Source organism: Hoplias malabaricus, chromosome 10 (assembly GCF_029633855.1).
Source record: "Hoplias malabaricus isolate fHopMal1 chromosome 10, fHopMal1.hap1, whole genome shotgun sequence".
In the NCBI taxonomy this organism is placed as follows: Eukaryota; Metazoa; Chordata; class Actinopteri; order Characiformes; family Erythrinidae; genus Hoplias; species Hoplias malabaricus.
In genome coordinates, this window is record NC_089809.1 from 27,988,728 (window position 1) to 28,012,002 (window position 23,275).

General features: G+C 36.9%; 2 protein-coding genes and 1 long non-coding RNA gene across 3 annotated transcripts; 2 read left to right on the forward strand and 1 right to left on the reverse strand.

The window, feature by feature from the left end:
* Window positions 1-497: 497 nt before the first annotated feature.
* On the forward strand, window positions 498-15,846 carry csf3r (colony stimulating factor 3 receptor). Its single transcript, XM_066684041.1, has 17 exons — window positions 498-645; window positions 3,690-3,782; window positions 3,980-4,054; window positions 4,591-4,887; window positions 6,222-6,351; window positions 6,838-7,004; window positions 7,126-7,283; window positions 8,853-9,003; window positions 10,183-10,265; window positions 10,554-10,758; window positions 11,261-11,449; window positions 11,548-11,646; window positions 11,895-12,047; window positions 12,128-12,262; window positions 12,354-12,447; window positions 12,531-12,612; window positions 13,908-15,846. Exons 2-17 carry the CDS (start codon window positions 3,776-3,778, stop codon window positions 14,469-14,471), a joined length of 2,589 nt encoding a protein of 862 aa, XP_066540138.1. The 5' UTR covers window positions 498-645; window positions 3,690-3,775; the 3' UTR covers window positions 14,472-15,846.
* On the reverse strand, window positions 6,857-12,561 carry LOC136709060 (uncharacterized). The gene is made up of 3 exons (XR_010804420.1): window positions 12,427-12,561; window positions 10,647-10,694; window positions 6,857-6,992 (listed from the first exon to the last, which is right to left on the reverse strand). It is a non-coding gene; the product is annotated as an uncharacterized lncRNA (long non-coding RNA).
* Window positions 15,847-16,924: 1,078 nt separating the features above from the next.
* On the forward strand, window positions 16,925-23,211 carry mrps15 (mitochondrial ribosomal protein S15). Its single transcript, XM_066682940.1, has 8 exons — window positions 16,925-17,232; window positions 19,564-19,626; window positions 19,728-19,803; window positions 20,557-20,605; window positions 20,821-20,905; window positions 21,006-21,064; window positions 21,563-21,754; window positions 22,904-23,211. The coding sequence occupies exons 1-8, from the start codon at window positions 17,085-17,087 to the stop codon at window positions 23,024-23,026; spliced, it is 795 nt and encodes a 264-aa protein (XP_066539037.1). The 5' UTR covers window positions 16,925-17,084; the 3' UTR covers window positions 23,027-23,211.
* The last annotated feature ends 64 nt before the right edge of the window (window positions 23,212-23,275 follow it).

Sequence of the window (23,275 nt, forward strand, 5' to 3'; positions counted from 1 at the left end):
TGTGTATGTGTTATGGTGTTCTTGTTATCTGTTTTTCATTATATATTAAAAATTGTAAGAATCTTTGGGATTCTGAAAAGGGTAATTTAATTGCAAATTATTATTATTATTATTATTATTATTATTATTATTATTTATGTAAATACTTATTTGGTGTTGTTTCCAAACAAATTACCATTTCTTTAAACTTTAGTTTATTTCCATGTGTCACAACTTGTATACGCTATTGTCAGTTTATCATTTCTAGAATGTATTGAATGCTAACCCAGACTGGTTTGTTTCTTATTTTGTTTCTTTTTTTCCCACAGATCATGTGATCACGATGACAAAATGTAGAAACAGACCACAGTTCTGGCGTTGTTTCCAATTAAATACCGGTAAAAATGACCGTTTCTTTAAACTTTTGTTTATTCCCATGTGTCACTATGTATATGCTATTGTCAATTTATCAGTTCTAGAATGTATTGATTTCTTCTTTTGTTTCTTTTTTCTCACAGGTCATGTGATCATAATGACAAAATGCAGAAGCAGAGCACGGTTCTGGCCAAATGCAGAGTGGTTACGTGAGTGTGATCAGATTACTGTGTCTTGTCTCTGTGCTGTTAGAGACAATGAAAGCGCTCTCAGGCCGTGCTGCTTTATGTGGTGAGTGCTGTTCTGTGATTACAGTTCTTTATCTTTCTTCATCTGTCATTTACTTTCCCAGTTGTAAATAGACCTTTAAGCTCCTTTCAAATCACAAGAGAGCTGTTGTTTCATGTATGGCATATTCCTTAAATCACGAGCCATACTGTTTTATGTATATATTAGGTTTGGTTAATTGTACTCTTAAAAATAAAGTGCCGGAAATACCATCACTATTTCAGCACAACATTTTTTACGAATTATCTAATATTTTTCATTTTTTTAGGCATAATTTGAAAATATCAGTGTTTGTTAACAGTATAAACATTTCTTGACAAATAGGTCTATATAAATATTTGAAGTCTGTTGAAGTTAATTTTGTGGAGATATGAGGTTTTGTTCTGATACTAACAATATCTTACTAAAGGACGCAAATGACAAATGTTTCTGTGGGACAAATGTTGAATTCTGAAAATATGAAAACACCAAATTATTTTCACATTATACATTTTTTTTCATATAGAAAGTTAAATCGTGTTTATATATAGATGTGGTCGCAATTTTGGTGTTTTAAATTTTAAAAAAAAGTTGATTGAAAATGTGTTTTATTTCTAAGAATTGAGATGTAACGAACATTAAGTTAAAAAAGGAGGATGTGAAAGGGATTTGTTTTTTCAGACCCAGTTCTTCTTCTTCCTCTTCTTCAGTTATGGTGCAATCACATAGAGCTAGATAGTTAGAAAGATAGCTGTTGAGTGAGTGAGTGAGTGAGTGAGTGAGAGAGACAGAGAGAGAGAGAGAGAGAGAGAGAGAGAAATGGAAAAGAGAATGGGAGTGTGAGAAAGTGTTTACGAGAGGGAGACAAAACAGAGAGAAAGAGACATAATGTAAAAAGAGAGAAAGATATAAATCAAAGAGAGAGAGAAAGGAATAAAAGAGAAAAGTTACTAGAAAAGGGAACGTGTTTGAGTTTGAGAGAAAGAAAGAAAAAGAATGAGACAACTAGAGAGAGAGGGAGATAGAGAGAGAACGAGAGCAAGAGTGTGTGTGCGAGAGAGAGAGAGAGAGAGAGAGAGAGAGAGAGAGAGAGAATGGCCTGTTTCCTGTAAGATAATTTCGTATTGGAGTTCAGAATGTTCTAATGCCATTGTTTTTGGCCAAAGAGTGCTACATGCACCTCACACCATCTGAGAGAAATCAAAAGGACCTTCTCACATGTGGCTAACAAGTGAGTAAAGGAGATAAAGTTTAGACATATGTCTGAGACATGTGTTTAGCTATTTACAATAGAACTGTCCTTAGTAATACTGATTATTTGCAGAAATCCATTTCATGGACACGAACCATGCAATTTGTGTGCCTTAAAAACCCTACCACTGCAATATGTCTTTAATTATGCGCTGCCATATTTACATTAATATGATAACTTTTTGGTTAATAAATTCATGGAAGCAAGTCAAGGGAGAGAGACGGGGGGGAAATACATAAGCAATCCTGAGGTCCTTTAATGGAAAATGAGAAATTGGCAGTCTCATTTGTGTTCACAAGCACATTAAATCATGGTGCTGGAGCAACATGCCAGGCGGCCACAAAAGAAATCACTACAAATATAATAACTGCTCTCTCCCCAGCAGGCTGCAAAGCACATTTAGGAGCCACAGGCAATTAGCCCCTGCAATGGGGAGAGACGCTGAAAGGCGAATGCCGAGAAGTGAGGGCCTTTATGTGAGCCACTGATAAGAAAAGAATGGAGTATAACTTCAATACTGCCATCTTACTCAAACACACATATACACACACATACACACACACACACACACACACACACAAAGGCAAGGAGGGGTCCTTTACTTACCACAGGGGTTGATTGTATTGGAGTGACCCAGTTGTAACTTTCTACTGCAAGGAATAATAAACAGACTCTTTGAAATTTGATTGAATGAATATTTTGATACACAAAGCAGGTGCAGCCAACTCTACAGAAAGAGTTGTAAATTGTTAGTTATATGTCACTCCATTCCCTAACCACATTCTCATCACTTTTTAAACTATGCTGTTTAGAAACAATGATTTTCATATTAACCCTTAGATTTCTTAGCAATAAATGTCCTATATAGGATCAGTACAAGACTATATGAATTGTGGCAGTATGAGACTGAACACTGTTATGTCTACAACCTCAGGCCTGGCACAGTTATTTAATCAGACCACAGACCACAGTTATTTATATAGTTAGTTGTTATATATATATATATAAAAGGAAGCTTAGCTAAGCAGCAAATATGGTATTAATTTTGTTTTAATATTTGCAATATTGGCCATATGAATCAGTTCATTTGTTAATCACAATTATTTAGACAGCAAATTTTCAACTATTATCTTATGTTAATAACAGACCTTCAGCTGGTTATCCACCTCAGAGAGGATCCATGAATAAAATTATATTTATTCAAATGATGTACTATTTGAATCTCTCAGTTTTATAGGTTGCCTACACTTCATATAAAGTGTGGTACCATTTAAGTGTAATAAGAAGCTGATAACGTTAAATTTGTCGAATGTACTACATTTGCATTCTGTATACAGTCTGCATTGACATATCAAGTAGTGACTAAAAATGACTGGATATAATTTTGTCTTTCCATGAAACAACATTCTATGCCAGACTAAACTCAAATGCAAATTATGATATGATATCTCCCATTCTACAAGTTGCTATGAATTAAAATTTGGAAAATGCCCCTTATTATGAGCTATGTGTCAGATATCATTTTTCTAAACCAAACTTTTAACCACTTCTAAGAGTCGAGGATACAAAGAAAACATAGACATTATGGAGTAATGTAATAAAGACAACAGATACTGTGTGAGATTAGAGGGTCTGGCAGCAGGTTGCGCAACACAGTCACATTTCCTGCTCCTCTCAGCCCCTGTGTGGCTCAGGATGAAGCTAACGGTTTCACTATAAAATGCTCAAAGAGGAAGACAGACTTAGGACTGAACAGAGGGGAATGTCTAATTGAGTTTAAACTCAAGTTTTGGGGTTTTCACCTCTTTATTTTCAGAAACCGAACGTATACAATCATCAGGCATGGAGGCCTAGGAAACCAGCAGTTGTTTTATTCCTGCCCTGAAAGGACTGCTGCTCCTAATGCTGTGTATGTTCTTTTGTTTATTTCTACATTTTATTGTGTTGATGTTGATCTTTCATTGATTTCTTTTCTAATATATAGTCACACCCAACTTTGTGAACATTTGTTTTAGTTTTTGAAGAGCTCTCATACCTGATTGTGCAGATCTAACATGGTGTATGTAATAAATGAAATAATCAAACCAAACTTGGTCTCTTTTCCAGACTTTAAAACCATGGCACTTTGCTGGATCTCAGTACATGCTGTTCTGTGGTCAATTATAGGCTCATTCACAGCAAGTAAGAGAAGCACAGAATTTTGTTTCTGACACCTTTTTCTTATAATTGCATCAGTCATTCCATGCATGTGTGACTAATACGTTTTTTTTTTTAAGATTTGAGGACACTTTTATTACAGGAGGGATGGATATGTACTTTACTTAAGTTTAAACCCTATAAATGCCAGATCATTACATAGAATAATTGTATTGGTTATGAGAAGTTTGTTTTTGGGACAGATGATAGATCCTACCCATGTCAAGGCTAGATCCATTAATGTTAAAATTCTAAAGCAATAACTGGTTTGAAATCGGCCTAGAAGTAATTGTCAGTTATCCAGCTGGTGAGACTAAAGATAGGCTTGTGCTTACTGCAATGCTGTGACACCTTTCACTACATATGTTGAAATAACCCTGTTGTTGAGAACATCAACTGCAATAAAATGTTTTGTAAGCCTTGTGGGTGGGAAGGGATAATATCCAACTCTATTGTTGTAGCATGGAGTCATCTTTCCTATGCTTGTATTCATTCTCTTTCATGTGTGTTCTTCTCTAAAGATGTTAGAGCTTCACCATGTGCTGATGTCCAGGCCCCATCTACAGTGGTTCGCATTGGCTCCCCAGTCACAGCCTCCTGTTACATCAAAGACAACTGTTCACTAACGAAAGGTCAAGATTTCCAAGTGGAGTGGCCATACAAAGCTAATTTAAACTACAGCAATCAGTACAGTCAGGATAAAAGGCTCCACAAGATCCTCATATCCAACTTCACAAACCAAACTGCGATGCTGGAGTGTGCCATCTGCAAACATGGACACTGCAATGTAGTAGGTGGAGTGCAAGTCATAGCAGCACGTAAGGACTTTTTTTTATTGTGGTTTCAGTTAGTGTACTCAGTTAGTTTGCTTTAAAGAAATTCTTTTGAAGTTTGATTCTGCTCCATAAAGAAAAAAAAATACAGTACCAGTGAAATGTTTAGACACATCCACTCAGAGAGGGTTTCCTTTGTTTTGGGCCATTTTCCACACCTTGTGAATGTAAAATACCAATCAAAAGTTTGGACACCTTCTCATTCAATTGTTTTTATTTATTTATTTTTTTATTATTATTTTCTACATTGTAAATGATTATGGAAGACATTAAAACTATAAAGGATGTATATATAATATGTAGTAAACAAGTGTTAAACAAACCAGAATATGTTTTAAACTTTAGATTCTTCAAAGTAGCTACCAAAGTAGTACCTCACTTTGATGAAAGCTTTGCACACTCTAGGTGTTCTCTCAGTCAGCTTCATGAAGTCATCACCTGGAATGGTTTTCAGTGAACAGCTGTGGCCTTGTCAAGAGTTAATTTGTAGAACTGCTCTCCTTCTTAATGAGTTTGAGACCATAACTTGTGTTGTGCGGGGGTAGGGCTGGTACACAGTTCTATACAGTGAATAGCCCTATTCCACCAATGACTAATGAGAAGATGTGTCCAAATTTTTGACTGGTACTGTATATATTTTATGGTATGTCAGTCAGCAACAACTATCAATAATAACAACAATGCCATCCATCCATCCATCCATTATCTGTAACCGCTTATCCAATTTAGGGTCGCGGGGGGTCCAGAGCCTACCTGGAATCATCGGGCGCAAGGCGGGAATACACACCCTGGAGGGGACGCCAGTCCTTCACAGGGCAACACAGACACACACACATTCACACCTACGGAAACTTTCGAGTCGCCAATCAACCTGCAACGTGTGTTTTTGGACTGTGGGAGGAAACCGGAGCACCCGGAGGAAACCCACGCGGACACGGGGAGAACACACCAACTCCTCACAGACAGTCACCCGGAGCTGGAATCGAACCCACAACCTCCAGGCCCCTGGAGCTGTGTGACTGCGACACTACCTACAACAATGCCAGAATAATAATTATTAATTTTAATAATTAATAAGAATAATAATTTTCACATGACTACATTTTTAAATGATAAAATAATATTAAAGAATGAGGAGTTGGTTTTGATATCACAATAGTACTATAAAGCAACATGAACCGTGAACAATGATTATGTACTGTGCATTGACCAGCTGCTATGTAACTCTGTTTCAGCAGTTTACCACCAAGTACATTTTTGCACATTGGTATATTATGAAAACCATGTCTAATTTCATTTCACAATTCTTGTATTTACAGATTCCCCACTTGCCCCTCAGAACTTGACTTGCCAGTTAAATCTAACAGAACTCTCAATGTGGTGCACCTGGAACCCTGGTCAGCTAACATCAAGCATTCCAACTAACTATACTCTCCACACAGAAATCAGGTAAATATTTTTTAAACAGGTAAATACAACTGTCCTTTGTATATTTACTTATGAATCAAACAATTTTAATTATTCACATTAAAAGCATTTATTGAGTGTGACTTGACACGACAGTCCAGCACAACTTTGGCAAAGTGTGGTTTTCCTGTTAAAATCAGCTGTCCAATTAAAAACACACATCTCCCAAAATAATAACTTTACAGGAGAAGAAAAAAAAACCTTCTTAATTTTCAAAGGAAGTATATTTATTTATTTATTTTAATGTAATTTTGGAGCATTCATATTGGTCCCATCCTCTGTGCTCAATTGATATAGTAAATTAAAAATTCACAATGGAGATATATGTTTTTAATTAGACAGCGACTATATATATATATATATATATATATATATATATATATATATATATATATATATATATATATATATACATACGATGATAGTAATGGATGATAGTAATGGATATGACAATGTTATTTTCTTTAGAGAGTCATCCCAAAGGTTTGAATATGTTCCTGCACCTGGGAAGCCTTATTACAGGGTCCCGCGAGAAGGATTTTCTTTCTTTGACAAGTTGCAAGTTCATGTGAAGGCAGTAAACACTCTGGGACATGCCACCTCTGAGCAGTGGGTCAGGGAACCTATGGAAACAGGTTATAAAGCAACTTCTGTACACCACTCACAAAAAAATATATAACATGTATAGAATAGAATAGTTGCAAACATTCTTAACTTCTCATCTGTTTCTGTTTTGTTTGTTTGTTTCCTTTACAGCTAAGCTGGATGCTCCAGAACTTCAGAATTTTGGAGAACAGAAGTATGGTTGTCTTAGCTACTTATGGCATCTTTCAAAGCCACAGAACTGGATTGTGAAGGAATTTAATACAGAGATCCGACTTAAACCTCTGAATGATTTTTTGGGCAAAGAGCAGGTTACTACTTTTTTCAGTATTTAAACAATTTTTTGTCAGCTTCCAAAAATATTATTGACACAGTGCCTCAACTTACACCAGTGGTTTCCAATGTGGGGGGCACAGAGATATAGCTGGGGTGGGGGGTGGGCTGTGTTTGTGTGTGTGTGTGTGTGTGTGTGTGTGTGTGTATGTGTGGGGGTGGGTGTAATAATTCCAGTCTAAAGGGGATTTATCACTTTATTTAATTATTTGTGAAATAAGAAGTTACAATTTTGCATAAATTATACATTCATTAGTTGTCTGTAACTGCTTTCCCAGTTCAGGGTCACGCTGGGTGGGTCTAGAGCCTACCCGGTATCACACCCTAGAGGGCACACTAGTCCTTTGCAGGGCAACACACATGCACTCACACCTACAGTGTGAAGTGAGTCGCCAAACTACCTACCAATGTGTGTTTTTGGACCGTGGGAGGAAACTGGAGCACCCAGAGGAAACCCACACGGACACAGGAAGAACTCCTCACAGATAGTCACAGGGAGCAGGAACCGAACACCAGGGCCCTGAAGCTGTGTTACAGTAACACTACCTGTTGCACCACCCTGTATAAATTACAGTATTTATGAAAAATCTTGTGAAGTTTTTAAGAAAAAGATATGTATGTGTGTGCTACAGTCTGTGCTAAAATATATTCTCATTTCAAAAGGGGGGTTGGGGAGGCACTGTAGAAAATGCTTGGGAATCACTGACTTATACAAACAATTCACTTAATGTTTTAAACTATATAGAATCGCTGTTCAAAGAAAAACATGTATCTCCATTTTTGTTTATTTTTAGTTTACTAAATCATTTGAAAAGAGCTGTCCTTCACATTGTGTGAAAATTTAATTATGAATGAAATAATAGAAATTCTCCAAAAATACAAAATGTTTTTACACTGAATTCCAATGAAAATTAAGAATATTTTTCCTTCTCCTGTAAAATGACTATGTTGGAGATGTTTTTCTTTAGACAGAGATGATATTCAGTTAGACAGTTCTAGCATAAATTCATGTATTGTAAAAAATCCACAAGCACACTTTGCTCAAGAAATGATGTCATCAAGACAATGTCCACTTCTTTCTGTAGTGATGTCAGAGTGTAGCATGCGCCAGATGACGGTTTTGTGTGGTAATAATGTGGGCGGCAAAGTGGCGCGGCGCAGCAGGTAGTGTCGCAGTCACACAGCTCCAGGGACCTGGAGGTTATGGGTCCGATTCCCGCTCCAGGTGACTCTCTGCGAGGAGTTGGTGTGTTCTCCCTGTGTCTGCGTGGGTTTCCTCCGGGTGCTCTGGGTTCCTCCCTCAGTCCAAAAACACACTTTGGTAGGTGGATTGGCGACTCAAAAGTGTCTGTAGATGTGAGTGTGTGTGTTGACCTTTGAGAGACTGGTGCCTCCCAGTCCCTCAAAGGTCATTACCGCCTTGTGCCCAATGATTCCAGTTAGGCTCTGAACCCACAGCGACCCTGAACTGGATAAGCGCTTACAGATAATGAATGAAATGAATGCATGTATTCTTTATGCGTACTGACGTGACTATTTTTCCAAAGGTTTTCACTGAGAAAACAAAACCTGATAAGAGAGTTATGGTGTGTAATCTGCTTCATGGGATGATGTACCAATCAGAGATGAGGGTGAGGTATCTCAACAGCCCCTGGAGCGAGTGGAGTCGTCCCATTAATGCCACCACACTCATGAAGGGTACTTACAATACTTTCATGACTGTTACAGTTTGAGTCAATAAATTATATGGTAAATGAGTAGTTCATTCTGATAAAAATGTGTGGAAGCATAAAGTTGGATAAGCTGGTGGTTCTAGTGTGAGGTTGTTGAAGTGGGCAAATAATGCTTACATATTTTACATATAAAACTGAATTTAACCTAAACAGAAAAAAAAATTAGAATACACCATGCTAAACACACAAATAATAATAATAATAAAACATGAATTTAAAAAAATTGCCATTGCCACAAGTTAGTGATTGTTATGGTCATACTAGCATTTGTTTTGGACCGCAAACATGAAAACGTAATTCTGATTGGTCAACACAGAATATGACTGGCTCCAGTAAATTTTTCATCACAGTGAAAAATTGCATCACTGTCCATCAAATCAGAATTAATGTGAAAGACAGGTTTAATATATCTAAGTTTTTATTGATGAATATCAGACTAGGCTTTATACCAGACTTTAACCAGAGCAGAAAGCCTGAAACACTTTTGCAGTGGAACTACCTTCTTTGTAGCAAGTGGTGCTTAAAGCTGGGAATTATACCAATCAATCACATGCCCCTGGCAGCTGGGTGTAATTTAAAGTCAAAGCCATTCCCATCTTTGTGACATAGCAGAACTAGTGCTTGACGTATAGACTAGCCAATGCAATCTTCTCCAAAACTCTTCAAAAGAATAAGGAAAAAACAACAAGGGATAGCAGCAGGTCGCCATCTGCTGAAGATGAGTCTAGCCTTGCTCTCCTCTGAAGCCAATTTATTCATCTTTTTCATTTCAGTCTTTGAGGTATTTCAGCTCAAAGTATAGATATTTTTTGTACAGTGCATTTGCTTAGCAACTGCTTGCGGTAATCAAATACCAATAGCTGTCTTTCAATTGGCTACAAATCAATATATATTAGTCATAGCTTCCTCCCCAAGATTGCCCATATGATTTGTGCATTCATAAACCTTATTCTTGCTGTGGCCTTATCAAATTCAAATGTATTTCTCTAACTATAATTTATTTAGAGTGCAGCATAAGAAGTGATGAGAACAGCTAGAGCTACAGTGTCTCTAAAAGCTTCACTTAATCACCAGCACTGCTTGACAAATGCTAAAAGCCTTGATGTAGTGATGTGTGCTGAATCGACCGGTCTCTTTTTTCCAGCTCCTACTGGCCAACTGGTCACATGGTTGAAGATACTAGAGCACTCAAAGAACAGGCCAAACAGAGCAGAGTTGTTCTGGAAGGTGAGAAGTCAACAAATACAACACCTCACAGCTGTGTGTTTAAGAGACTGGTTAAATCCTAAGGGTCTGTATGTGGGTCTTTACTTCAATTGTTCATTATTAAAACTTGTTGGATACTGAATAATGTATGGTATGGTAAAATGCAGAGTTTTAAGAACGGCCATGTGAAAATATGCCCCGGTATATGTATTGGTCGTTTAACCAACTTGTGTACTGTAACTAAGAAACAGAATTTGGCAATGCTCTGTCAGACATTCACTGATGTGTTCAACTCTTTCTCTCTTTCAGCCATCTTCTCAGTTCCGTGCCAACAGCATGAATGTGTCTTACATTGTCACACTGGTTGGATTACACATCAAGAGGACTGTGTGTGAAACTTACCAGCCGAGCTGCTCTTTCCACATACTTCAAGATACCAGAAAGATCCACCTGACAGCCGTGAACAAAGCAGGGAAATCTAACGTTACTGTGGTGGCCATGTACAGACATACAGGTCACTATAGTGTCTATACATGCATTGCTTTTAATAGTTATGCAATTTATTTATATCTGATTTGCACTTATATTCCAAAAATGGGCCAGAACTTTTCAATATCAAGTTATTAGAATTATTGTGTAAACAGATGAAGTATCTTAGAACTGCCATTCCATTGATTTATTTAAATGCTTAAGCCTTTTAAGCATGTTTTAAAAAAAGAGTCAATATTGTTCTGCTGAGCATTACTGCTGCTGGAGTTTAATGTAAGACAAAATATTCTCAATAGGATTTAAATCTAGACTCTTATTACACAGCAACATTGCAATAATTGGAAGCAAGTCATTCTGAAATGTTCTGTTTAATATTTGTGGTTAAAACTATTTAAACCTTATTGCCTTGGCTTTTTAGGCTTGGTCCACTTTTGCACATGAGTGTAGATAATAATAATAATAATAATAATAATAATAATAATAATAATAAACAACCAAAGATTTACCAGTACATCTGTGTTTTGTAGGACGGGATTCTGTCCCTTACCTAAAAGTTCTTTCAAACTCTGAAGAGTCTGTGTTGACAACTTGGTCAAGCCCAAAATCCTCAGATGTTACCTCCTATGTATTAGAGTGGAAAGCCCTGCCTGTCACCATCCCTACTACAGTCTCATTTGAAATCGTGGACAATAATACTTTTAGCTTGGAAATAACAGGTACATTTTCAATTCAGCAGAAAATACCTATCTGGGTATTTTAATTAAATTGTTATTAATCAAGATTTCCTGCAATTGACTTTAACTGCAATTTTTAGGTCTTAAACCATACAAGCCCTATGAAATCTCAATATATCCTAAGTATAAGGATGGAATTGGCCGGCCCTGGAACGTCATGGCATATACAAGAGAGAAAGGTCAGTCCTGGTCAAATATGATGAAAATGTACAGTACAATGATCTGGATAATGATACAATACTTCCCTCTAGTGGATCTAGTTTTCCTGGTTTGCAATATATGTATATCAACAATGCATTTTTACTGTTAATATAATCCTAATAGTAATACTGCTAATAATGATTTAAAAAAGAACAATTTTGTAAAACAATAACTGTACAAAAACTGTAAAAAAAACGGTTGTAAAAATGGTTCTCTATTATTTTAGCCCCCTCTGCCTCTCCAAAGCTGGAGTTTGGAGAGATCAGACCTTCATATGTTAAGCTACTCTGGGAAAAAATCCCAATAGAGGAGAGGAATGGAATCATTACTAGCTATAAGATTTTCTACTGGGATGACAAAGACAAAGACAATATAAGAGGTAAATAAACCTCAAACCTATTTACTGTTTTATACTTATTATAATTTTCATTAACTACAGTCCATATCATACAATCCTAGATGTTGAAGAAACAGAGAACCATGCACTTCTGAAAAACCTCCATCCTTCTTCCAGCTATAACATCTTCCTTATGACTAGCACAGCAGGAGGGAGTGTGAATGGGTCTATTGTCACAGTGAACACCCCATCTATTGGTAACTAATGACTGCTGACTATTTTCTTCAGGGTATACAACCACTGTAAGATGGCATGCTTTTTAATTATTTGTAAATCCTTGTTTTTCAGATGCTTTTGAAATTGTTTTGATTGTCATCCCAGCCTGTGTTGGGCTGGCACTTTTTTTTCTTGGAATGTTTACCTGTTTCGGCAGTAATAAATGGTAAGCTCCTTAAATGTATTTCGATAGACATGCTCCATAAATCGAGAACCATTGAGGAGTACAATGTTGTTTTTCTATCTCAGCCTGAAGAAATGCTTGTGGCCAATGATTCCTGACCCAGCTAACAGCAGTATTAAAAAGTGGACAGTAGCTGATTCACCGCAGGTATATCCAATTTATTTTGATTGTAGATCACTAAAGCTATCACTTACATTTTTTAAACATTTATTTTAAACCAGAGAAAGCAAAACTATTTTTGCTGAACCACTATTATTTGAATATTATACCACAGTTAGTTCCGACCCTGCAATTTGATTAGTTAACAGACGTTCAGGAGTGCCAGTACACGATAATGGCACTCTGACCGAAGCTCTTCAGGTATCACTCCGCAAAATACATGTAACCTAGCAACGACACCAGTGCTGACAAGACAGAATTGTACCTGGACATTTTCAAGCAACGGGGAACAGGTTCATTTTCCTTATTTTGAACAGAGTGAAGAGTTATCTCGTTGATTTCGTTCACCAGCTCAGCAGCAGGGCTTTGGAGCGATACTCTAAAATACTCACTTTTAACTTAAACAGAGAGAACTTGGCATCGTTTGGTGTATGATAAATATCATTACGATCTGAATCCACTGTAAGCAATTGTTAAACCATGACATTTTATTGACTTGATGTGTTTATCTCTGCTTCTGTCCTGATGTAGACAAGTTTATCATCGCACAAGTTAAAAATCCCGAGTTCGTTGAAAATAGCAAAATGGAATATGTGACGGAATGGAACTATTTTGCCTTGCAAAAACAAACAAAATTCAACGTCTTCTTTATCTTAAAACCTAATAATAAACAGCGATAACAAGCTGTGTTATAATCGCAATAATACACTCGAGGTTTGTGTTATAATGCAAGTTACTGACACTGGTGTGCTGCAGTCGTTGGCACTCGGCCGTCGACCGCAACACACTAGTGCCAAGATTTCACGTTATAGCACTCCATCCGGTGTATTATTTCATAATCATGTAGTGTCTATCATATAGGACAATTTCCAAATATTTGGCTGAATGTTTGAAGACTACTTTTAAAATGAGTGATAGCAGATATTTAAATGTGCACTGATTTTGTGACACTCAACTTGTAGAATCTCTAGAAATAAAAAAAGAGAAACAAACAAACGAAAAGAAATGACATGCTGTGTATGAGGTTAGGATCAGCTTTCCCAATGCCAAATCTGGGCTAGAGGGGTCTATGTAAAAGGGATCTTTGTTGTCTGAAGTAACTGAATACAAGTTAACACCTTTAAGACGAGCTGGATGTGTGATGTATAACTAATCATCACAGCAGTGTTATCCACACTAATGCAGTAGTGTCTGAATTCCATCAAACCCTCAAGGATTTTCTAACATTTGTCTAAATCCAAAGGTATACATAATAAACTTTATGCCAAAAATTTCCTCTGCAGGACATGCCCCCACTTAAAGAAGTCAAGGACCCTGCACTGGTCTATCTTTCCCACTTCAGTCTTCTGAGCTTGTCTGAGAAGGAGCTGTGGAAGGGAAAAACCACTGACTATCTCCACTGCAAGAAGTGGTCCTTTGATGATGATGATGATGATGAAAGTACTAATGAAGACCATTCAGACTCATCCCGTGATTCAGGAATCTATAACTCAGGGTCTCAGAGTGAGTCTGTGCCATATGCCACTGTTGTATTTGCCAATCCATATCGCACCCAACCTGCACCTCTACCAGCCTCCCAGTGCTCAGAGTCCACACATCTACCAACCTACCAGCGCTCTGGCTCCACCCACCTACCAGCCTACCAGCGCTCAGAGTCCACACAACCCCTCCTTGGTGAGGAAGAACCTTCCAGTCCTCGTCTATTCGAGAAAATGCCAACCCAAGAAGAACTCACTGAAGCAGACCATTTTACCACATTTCAGGAGCATTCCAAAAGCAACGAAGGGTCTCTTTGGAAGGATTTCCCTATGCTCCAAGCCTTGGAAATCAGAAGCATTAACAAGTAGTCCTGAACTTAAAAAATGCATGCAATCAACAGCAATCTGTGATCTTCTGTTTCATACTGTGCCGTTAAAAAGCCAGACAGCTCTAAAGCAGAATGTTGATTTTTCTCATGTCTCTCAAAGACAAATGCTTTTAACACTGCTTATTTGTCTGTGATCTCTACCAGGTCTTGCATTGTTGTTATGATTTATGAGTGTCTGTATGATTCATTATTATTTTAACTCTAGTTTCGCAAACTTTTTTGCTTTCCCCCCTTATTTTTGAATTACTTTTCCCTTTTGTTTGTAAGTGGATTATCTTATCTATCTTATCATATATAATCTGCTCAGAAATATCTCCTGAAGATGAATAGCTTTCAACTTTAACAGGAAATTAAATTAATGAAAGATGGTACTGCAACTTATGTGATAATAATATGAATCTGGATATCTAAGGAAATACATTAATATCTAAGACACTCAATATCTAATTCGAATAATAGTTTTTGACTAAAGTGTAATTTGCTCTCTTTCTCTCTCTCTCTCTCTCTTTCTCCCCCAGTGTGTGTATATATATATTTGTGAAAGGCACTATATTAATTGAACTAATTATATATATACATACACACATACATACAGTACCCGTGTCTTATTAGTGTGGACACATCTTCTCATTAGTCATTGGTGGAATAGAGTTATTCACTGTATAGAACTGTGTACCAGCCCTACCCCCGCACAACACAAGTTATGTTCTCAAACACATTAAGAAGGTGAGCAGTTCTACAAAAGCAAAAGGTGGCTACTTTGAAGAATCTAAAGTATAAAACATATTCTGGTTTGTTTAACACTTGTTTACTACATATTTCCATATGTGTTCCTTCATAGTTTTAATGTCTTCCACATTCATTTACAATGTAGAAATGAATAATAAAAAAAAAAACTAAGAAAAACCATTGAATGAGATGTTATCCAAACTTTTGACTGGTACTGTGTGTGTGTGTGTGTGTGTGTGTGTGTGTGTGTGTGTGTGTATCTAATGTTCATTACAAGGGAGGAAGTTGTACTGTTCCAGTCCTTATGGAAATTAATGCATTCAGGACATGACATGTAATTGGTCGGTCATACAATCAGTGCAGTCATTGACCTATAGGATGGAACTTAATGGTCCAATTTTCCAACCCATTTTGACTGAAGCTGTGGCAGTTTCTGTCACTGTGGCAGAGAGCTTATGTCTGCAGTCAGGCTAGTGGCTAGTCTGCCCTTTGTTATAAGCTTTGCACTGAAGACATAATTTAACCTAACCATTGATAATCAACTCACATCACTGTGTGACACTATGTATTCTTAAATATAAACTAATCCTTACTGCCAGACTGTAATATAATCCAATCATTTGATATCTGGCAACTGTGGGTCTGTACCTTTATTAAACATTTTTCAGGTACATACAGTGGAGGAAATAATTATTTGATCCCTTGCTCATTTTGTAAGTTTGCCCACTGACAAAGACATGAACAGTCTATAATTTTAAGGGTAGGTTTATTTTAACAGTGAGAAACAGAATATCTAAAAGAAAATCCAGAAAATTACATCGTATAAAATATAAGATCTGGACCCACAGCGGGAAATGGATAAACAGTTAAAGACAATGAATGAATGAATTTGTTTAAAATATTTGGTTCCAAGAATGAAGTCCAAGCATGATGATGATAAACTAAACCAGAGTTGTAACTATGGTTGGGTTCCTAGAAGAACCATAATAGGAATACAGACAAACGTAAAATTGTGAGGACAAAGGATAAAGAACAACAAATATGGGTAAGGGGAAAACTCATTATACTGATCCATATGATGACTTTTGAATTGAAGCCTTCAAAATATGCTTGTATCCATCTGAGCTATAATACTACTGTTTTGACAGATATTTGGCTATTGAAACTCAAGAGAAACCATGACAGAATTTAAAGTACTGGAACCTGGGAAAACTCTATGTTCATATAAACAAATACAACTCTTTAGAAAAATCATCATTTTCAAGAAGCACAATAAGAAATACTTATTGTATTTCCAGGGGCTGAAATTTTTAAGATTACTGGTCAGTGCAAAGGATACAGAGCTGAATGTACTAATGAATGTAAGTGATGGCTAAAGGAGGTGGCACTGAAACATTTTACTTAGGTTTATTTTTAAACCAGAGCCGTTTTATTTCCATATCTGCTGTGAATTTTAGCTAGCCCTAGTATTTTCTGCTCTTTTTAGAATTAACAAATACACAAAATGTGTCTAGCATCCCAGCTAATATCTTGCGAAAATTAGTTAGCATTACTTAAGTGTCTTAAAACATTTTATAAATTTATTTCAGTCTGTAATAATACCAGTGAAAATAGAAATAAGGAAATGTCCTTATCGAGACATTTGGAAATGAAAAGTCCTGTTGAAACTGCAGTCTGTCGTTCCCGCTCCGGTGCAGTAGGTGGTGTGAACGCTCTTATGTGTGTAAGCCGCCGCTGAAGAACCTCTACAGAAGGAGACTTGAGAGATGGCTGCCTCCGTGCATTAGGGGAAAACGGGGTCTGGCTCTCTTTGTATCTGACAGTGTGCCAAACCCAGTGTAGGAGAGGAGCCACGGTGAAGACGATGTTTTTAAAAAGCTCTGTGAAATCAGCGGCGGCGGTTTTTCGGACATGGAGCGTGTTTTCAGGGTCTATGAGCGGAAAGGTGACAGGAGCAGGAGCGGGACGCCTGTACAGTAATACACACCTCTCCCGGCCACACGGAGACACCGGTTCGTCCTTATTTACACACTACACACCCAAATTACATATCCCACATCGTTTATCCGACTCGGCCCGGAACTCGGGGTAGGCAGTTAGAAATATTAGCTACTGTTACATGGTTTAACTATAATATGCTGATTTAGGAGAAGTTTATGCCTTCTTTTATTCAATGTGAAGTCAGTCCGCCACGGCAGTCTAACGCTGCTAGTTAATTAAAAGATGAGTTCAGTACAGTTAGGCACCCTGGGGTGTTTTCTCAGAGATATCTCAATTTGCCTGAGCTTGTCCAGTAGGACCAGAGCTGACGGAGGTTCTTATTTGACAGTTTTGGAATTCAATTGTCTGGTTAAATGTGAAAATAATGATGTATAAATTCACCTCCTTGGTGTTACATTGTAACAAAAAACCTTTGTAGAAAACTCAGATGATGTTCCCATTCCATATGCAAGCTAGGGTTAGGGTCTGTTTGCGTGCTGGAAACCAGTCTGATGTATTTACAAAACCCTGGTGTCAGTAAACGAAAAAAAAAAACAAGTGACTCAGTCAGACATGCTAGACGTCTTCTCCCTCTCTTTTTCAACGCGTGTGCTCATGGCTGAGTACCGTCCTAGAGACCAATATAGGGTGAAAATCATGAAAATAGATAAGGATGTTTCTTTATTCCTGCTTCATGGGTGGGAATACTTGACTTATTTTTGCTGTTTTAGAGGTAGGAGCCCACCTGAGTGCGTGAAAATGCTACAAAATTAAACAACTCGAGTTACAAATAAGTTTTTGTGGTAATTCCAACAATTAATAAAACCTTATAGACAAACTTAAGCCACACACAAACAACAGTGGTGTCTCTCCTCAAACCCACAGTTCCATGCAAACAAACCAGAGACAACAGCAGTTCCTGACAATATTGGTCCTTCTCTTTAAGCCCAAAACTGAGGGCTGTCCAATTGTCCTCTCTCTCAGTTTTGAGAGTTTATAATGGGGAAGGAACATGGTCATCTCGCCCCCTGCTGTTAGAATTCAGGTCCAGTAAAATGCACATTACACAGCCACTGTACTTCGCTATTATTTCTGTTGAAAGTACCTACTTAATTGTTAAATCAGAAATACTTTTCCTTGTTTGCTCTAAAGACTACAAATTCTGTCTCGTAAATGACGTCACTCATGCACTTTCCATTCAGCAGTGCTGACACTGAACCATGGGCTCTGTAGTTCAGCTGTATCTTTACCTTTATCCTTGTGTTCCTTGGTGCAGGGTTGAGCTGGCGGACGCAGAATTACTGTTCCAGAAACGTAATAGCCTTTTAAGAGACCAAATATTTCCCTGAGGCAACAGTAATAACATTTCAAAAAGAAACCAGTAGATGGTGTAGGTCTGCATTTTTTCAATGTTTTTGGATGCACCTTATTTTTGGGCCCTTTAGAGGGGGCTGCTGTTCATTTCTTGAATTAAAGAAGAGGGTAACATTATACGTTGACACAACATTTTTGTGTAGATTTACTGCACATCACCTTGGTCTGTAAACTAGCCAGTTATAAGAAGTATTATTCATATTTATTAGTAGTCAATATAGGATTTTCCTTACAATATTTTCTATAAATAAATATGAATACACCCAGCACTACTTCTAAATCAAGAATAAAGTGGATGTTTTGGATGACTTTGCTTGATCACACATGCAAACAATGGTATCAAATTCCTTTGCTTAGTGCTGTGTTTTAAATAGGACACAGTTTAGTGGGCACAGAGACTCCTAGTGAGTATTCCATGAAACGGGATTTTAAAGTTTTCTATGTATCTTACACCAAACGTTTGAGCTGTCGGTTATATTGTTTGAGCTTGACTTTGGGCTTATGGTTAAGGGCAGATTAAGGGAGAAATCTGTGTTGTATAATACCCTCCAGGAGAGATACCAATTGCTCTGCACTGTGTACATTAGAATTTATTAGTATAGTCATGTAAATTCTGTACATGTAAAACAATAAGTTTTGTAGATATTTCTCCCTGGATAACATTTAGAAATTTGGTAGGTCAGAAGTTTAGCTGCCAGGCAGAGTGTGTGAACACTTAGCAGTGGTGTGAAAAGGATGTGGGCTACTAAGTCATTTCCACCAACACCCCCTTTGATGACCTGTTTTCCTCTGTATCATTTCTGAGAGGATTTTAATAGCTTTGGAGTAGATTTTTTTTTAAAAACAAATTTCAGTTTTCTTTGCTTAGAGTTGGCCTAATTTCCCTGGCATTTCAGCCAAATTGCATGTCAAGCCCATATGAAAATGTAAATGCATCACATTTGATTCACTGTTACATGGTATTCAAGATATGTGGTGATTTGTTTCAGGGACAGAAAAGTTCATTAACCAGTCAGTTCGACAGTATGCCCGAGCAGCACGAAAAAAGGAAGGTAAGCAGAATTCTATGGAGTTGACCACATTGATACACCATATGACCTACTGTTTGTGAATGTTTTCAAATGCTTACTGTGTTATTTTATTCTCAAAACAGATTTCCAGAGCCAGCTACAAGACCTGTCGCCATCAATGCTGAAACATGAATATGCTAATGTTCCACTTGCTCATACGTATGGTCCCTTTGTGTAATTTATATTAATATTTGTATTGCCATATGAGTCTATGAGGTCTAAACACTAGCATACCAGAGTTCTCAGATGCGTACTGACCAGCTGTACAATTTCCTTCAGTATGTTTATGTGGTGAAACATTGTGTCGAAGCATTGTGTTAAAACGGGGAAACATGTTTTGTGGCCAACCAAAATTGCAGGTGCACTGGATTCAAACAGGTTACATTTGCATTTCACTGTAGTTATTCTTTTGTGAAGTCTGTAAAAGACGGCTCAGTGTCAAGGTCAAGCTGTTATATTAAGGCGATTAAAATGCACGCTGCCATGTGACCACAGGCAGAACACTCAAACTAGTGTTAGATTGACTACATTTTTTAAATGGCCAAATTACATTTATCATTTTAATCTGATTTAATAAATGTGGCAAGAGATTCAGAATAATGAACCATTTAATGGTCATCATCTTTGTAGGGAGAAGATCATTGATGTTTGAAGTATGTTAAGAGATTATTCCAAAAGCATTATGGTCTTAGACTTCATCAGATATAGTTGAACAAACCACTCTTGTGGCAGCAAGGTTACATTTATTTTCATAGAGACTATAGAAAAATGATGCCATCAAACATAATTTAGATAAATATTTTAAAAATAAAATAAAAAAATCTAATTCCTTAAATTTCCTCCTTTGCAAGGCCAAATCTGAGATGTCATGTTAGTTTCTTTATCAAATACTATTGTGTCATATGTTTGCAGAGTTGACGATGTAGTCAAGAAGCTTCTGTCATTGGAACTCGCAAGCCATGTATGACTTTCATTTGAATGTCTTTCTCTTCATATATTTGCATCAGTTAATTAAATCACAATTGTAGGTTTCTTACTGTTTAGATGTTCTGCTAATTTAATAATTATATTTTATCAGATTAAAATAAATGACAGGTTTTAATCGCAAAGTTTAAATAAAACATACTTAATTCATTGTTATAAAATTCATTGAACAGCAATAATATCTGTGCTCAGAGTGAAAAACTACGCTTGAAGAAGGAACAGCTGATTGCAAAAGTCCAGAAGGACGAAAATGACCACAACTCAACAGAGGTTAAGGGTAGGTTCCTCTTTTTTACTCCTGAGAGAAGCAATGTTATAACCACTTCACAATCACAGTCTGTTTTGTGTAAATGGAATTTTTTTTGTTTGTTTTGTAGTGGCTATTTTGACTGCACAAATACGCAACTTTCAGGAGCACTTGCATAAGCACCCCAAGGTATGCATCAGAGGATGCGCATAATCTTTCCTGTGTATGTCTGTGTTCTGCAGTTATTAAAGGTGCCATAGCACTCTTCACAGTCCGTCCCCATCACACCCTCAATGAGAAACAGGATATCCTGTGTACACCAATCACAGAGTATGTATATTTCCCCACAGAGCTATGAAAATATCTGGTGAACATTTGAAGAATGGTGATTGTATATATAGTAAAATATGTGTTATTTTAAAAAAAGTATATGTAATCCCCTAATTTTTGAAGTCAGCTGTTTTAATGCGCACCTATACTGGACAGAGTTGTTAAGTTGTGCAGTCACATTGTAGCATCTCACTGGAAAAGCATTAAATTACATAACATGATTTAGAGCTGCAGCACGTACTATGCTTCCTATGCATAGAATCTTCTGGCTGAATTCTGTCAAACCATGAATCATGAATGATAAATTGGTAAATCGTCATGTATTGACTCACTAGTATGATTTTCATCTGTCCTTAGGACAAAGCAAACAAAAGATGGATGCTGATGAGCATTGACCGCAGGAATAAAATACTAAAAGTCCTGAGAAGAACCCACTATGCTGCTTTTGAGAGGGTCTGTCAGGAGCTCGGTATCACATACACATTTCCTCCGGAATACTATAGACGGGCCACCAGACGCTGGCTGGCCAAAAAGGCCCTATGCATCAAGGTAACAACTTTTCTTACATTATGATGGGGCCTGCTTCCTTGCAAGCTTCACAAATGCTGTGAAAGTTAGAATTCAATTAAATTACATGATTTGTACATTTTAAAATTGTAAATTGAGTACCCCCCACATAAGAGAACATATTCTCCACATTTAAATATGTAACTGGTATGTTGTTTTTGCTGAATGTAACATGAATAGTATTTTTTTCCTCAATTTCTTATTTATAAAGGAGCTTGGTGCATTAAATACGTGTGTGTCAATCACTCCTTTGTCCATAAACTCCATGCAGTTGAAGTTGTAGTTCATTTAGAATTTATTGTTTCGTACAGTAATCCCTCGCTACTTCGCGGTCCATCTTTCGTGGATTCGCTTCTTTGCGGGTTTTTTCAAGGGGGCTTATGGCCGCTATATCGCCTAAAAGTATCATTTTCTTATGGTGTGTAAATTAAAAGTGTTTTTAAAAATTATTTACATGTATTAGACTAGGCCTGTAAGTGAAAAAATATATCATTTACAAGTATTTCTTACATACATTACATGTATTGTTCATGTCCACATCCGAGTGAAATTTACTTATGCTAAATCACAGCTTAGGAATGACTCTATTAAAGAAACTGGTAGGATATCACATGTAGTTCCAGTTATAGAATGACTGTTTAATGCAAAGGGTGGGTTCTTAATAGTACAGGGAGGGTTTTAAAAGTCCAAATACTCGTTAAATACATTAAAAAATATATCTTTCCTCTACTTCGCGGAAATTCGTTTTTCGCGGGGGATGCGTTCCAGATCTGTGTATCTTTCTAGTCAGCCTAAATCACCCAACCCATTCACAGTGAAGTTATAAGGAGTGTTTCAACATGGCCTGTTTTTTTTTTTTTTTTAAACCATTCATTAAGCCATGCATCTAATCAGAGTAGAGGCCATTAACAAAAATTTTAATTTTGAAGTCAAAGTGACAAAAACTGTGTAATCCTGAAGCATAGAGACCTTAGAGATTTTCTTTGAAAATATGAATCACATAAACTGTCACAGATATTATAAGTGGACATTATTAACCAAAGCAAGGAAAATGTGTGATATGGTCATTTTAAATATATTTTGTTGGTAGTTTGGCTGAGTATATTCTAATTATATCTACTTCTATCTTAGGTTTTTAAGGAGGTACAGAAGCAGAAAGCAGAGCAGAGAAGTAAGATGAGACAATCTCTCCAGGCTCAAAAGACAGAAGTTACAAGAACTAAGTCTACAGATGCCAGTGGGACTGCAGTATAATAAAATGTATAACAATTAATATGGGCAAACCATGCAAAGGAAGAATTGGTTTCTCAAGGCTATGACAACTGCTGGTGTTTTCTGTAAAATTAACATTTACTATCCTCTACAAATTTGAACTTTCTTTGATCCTGTGTCAAATTATTATTGTACATTCTTCAAAGTCAGCCAGCCGTATCTGTTAACATATTAAGCATAAATAAATAAATTTGTGCTGAGTTTAACATTTTACTGAAGTGCACTTTATTA

Coding starts and splice junctions, on each gene's coding strand:
- csf3r (XM_066684041.1), top strand. Junction 12,048..12,127: donor AGACAAAGACAATATAAGAG/GTAAATAAACCT, acceptor ATACAATCCTAG/ATGTTGAAGAAACAGAGAAC. Junction 12,613..13,907: donor CAGTAGCTGATTCACCGCAG/GTATATCCAATT, acceptor TTTCCTCTGCAG/GACATGCCCCCACTTAAAGA.
- mrps15 (XM_066682940.1), top strand. CDS start 17,085: ATGTTTTTAAAAAGCTCTGTGAAATCAGCGGCGGCGGTTTTTCGGACA. Junction 19,804..20,556: donor AATGTTCCACTTGCTCATAC/GTATGGTCCCTT, acceptor ATATGTTTGCAG/AGTTGACGATGTAGTCAAGA. Junction 21,065..21,562: donor ACTTGCATAAGCACCCCAAG/GTATGCATCAGA, acceptor ATCTGTCCTTAG/GACAAAGCAAACAAAAGATG.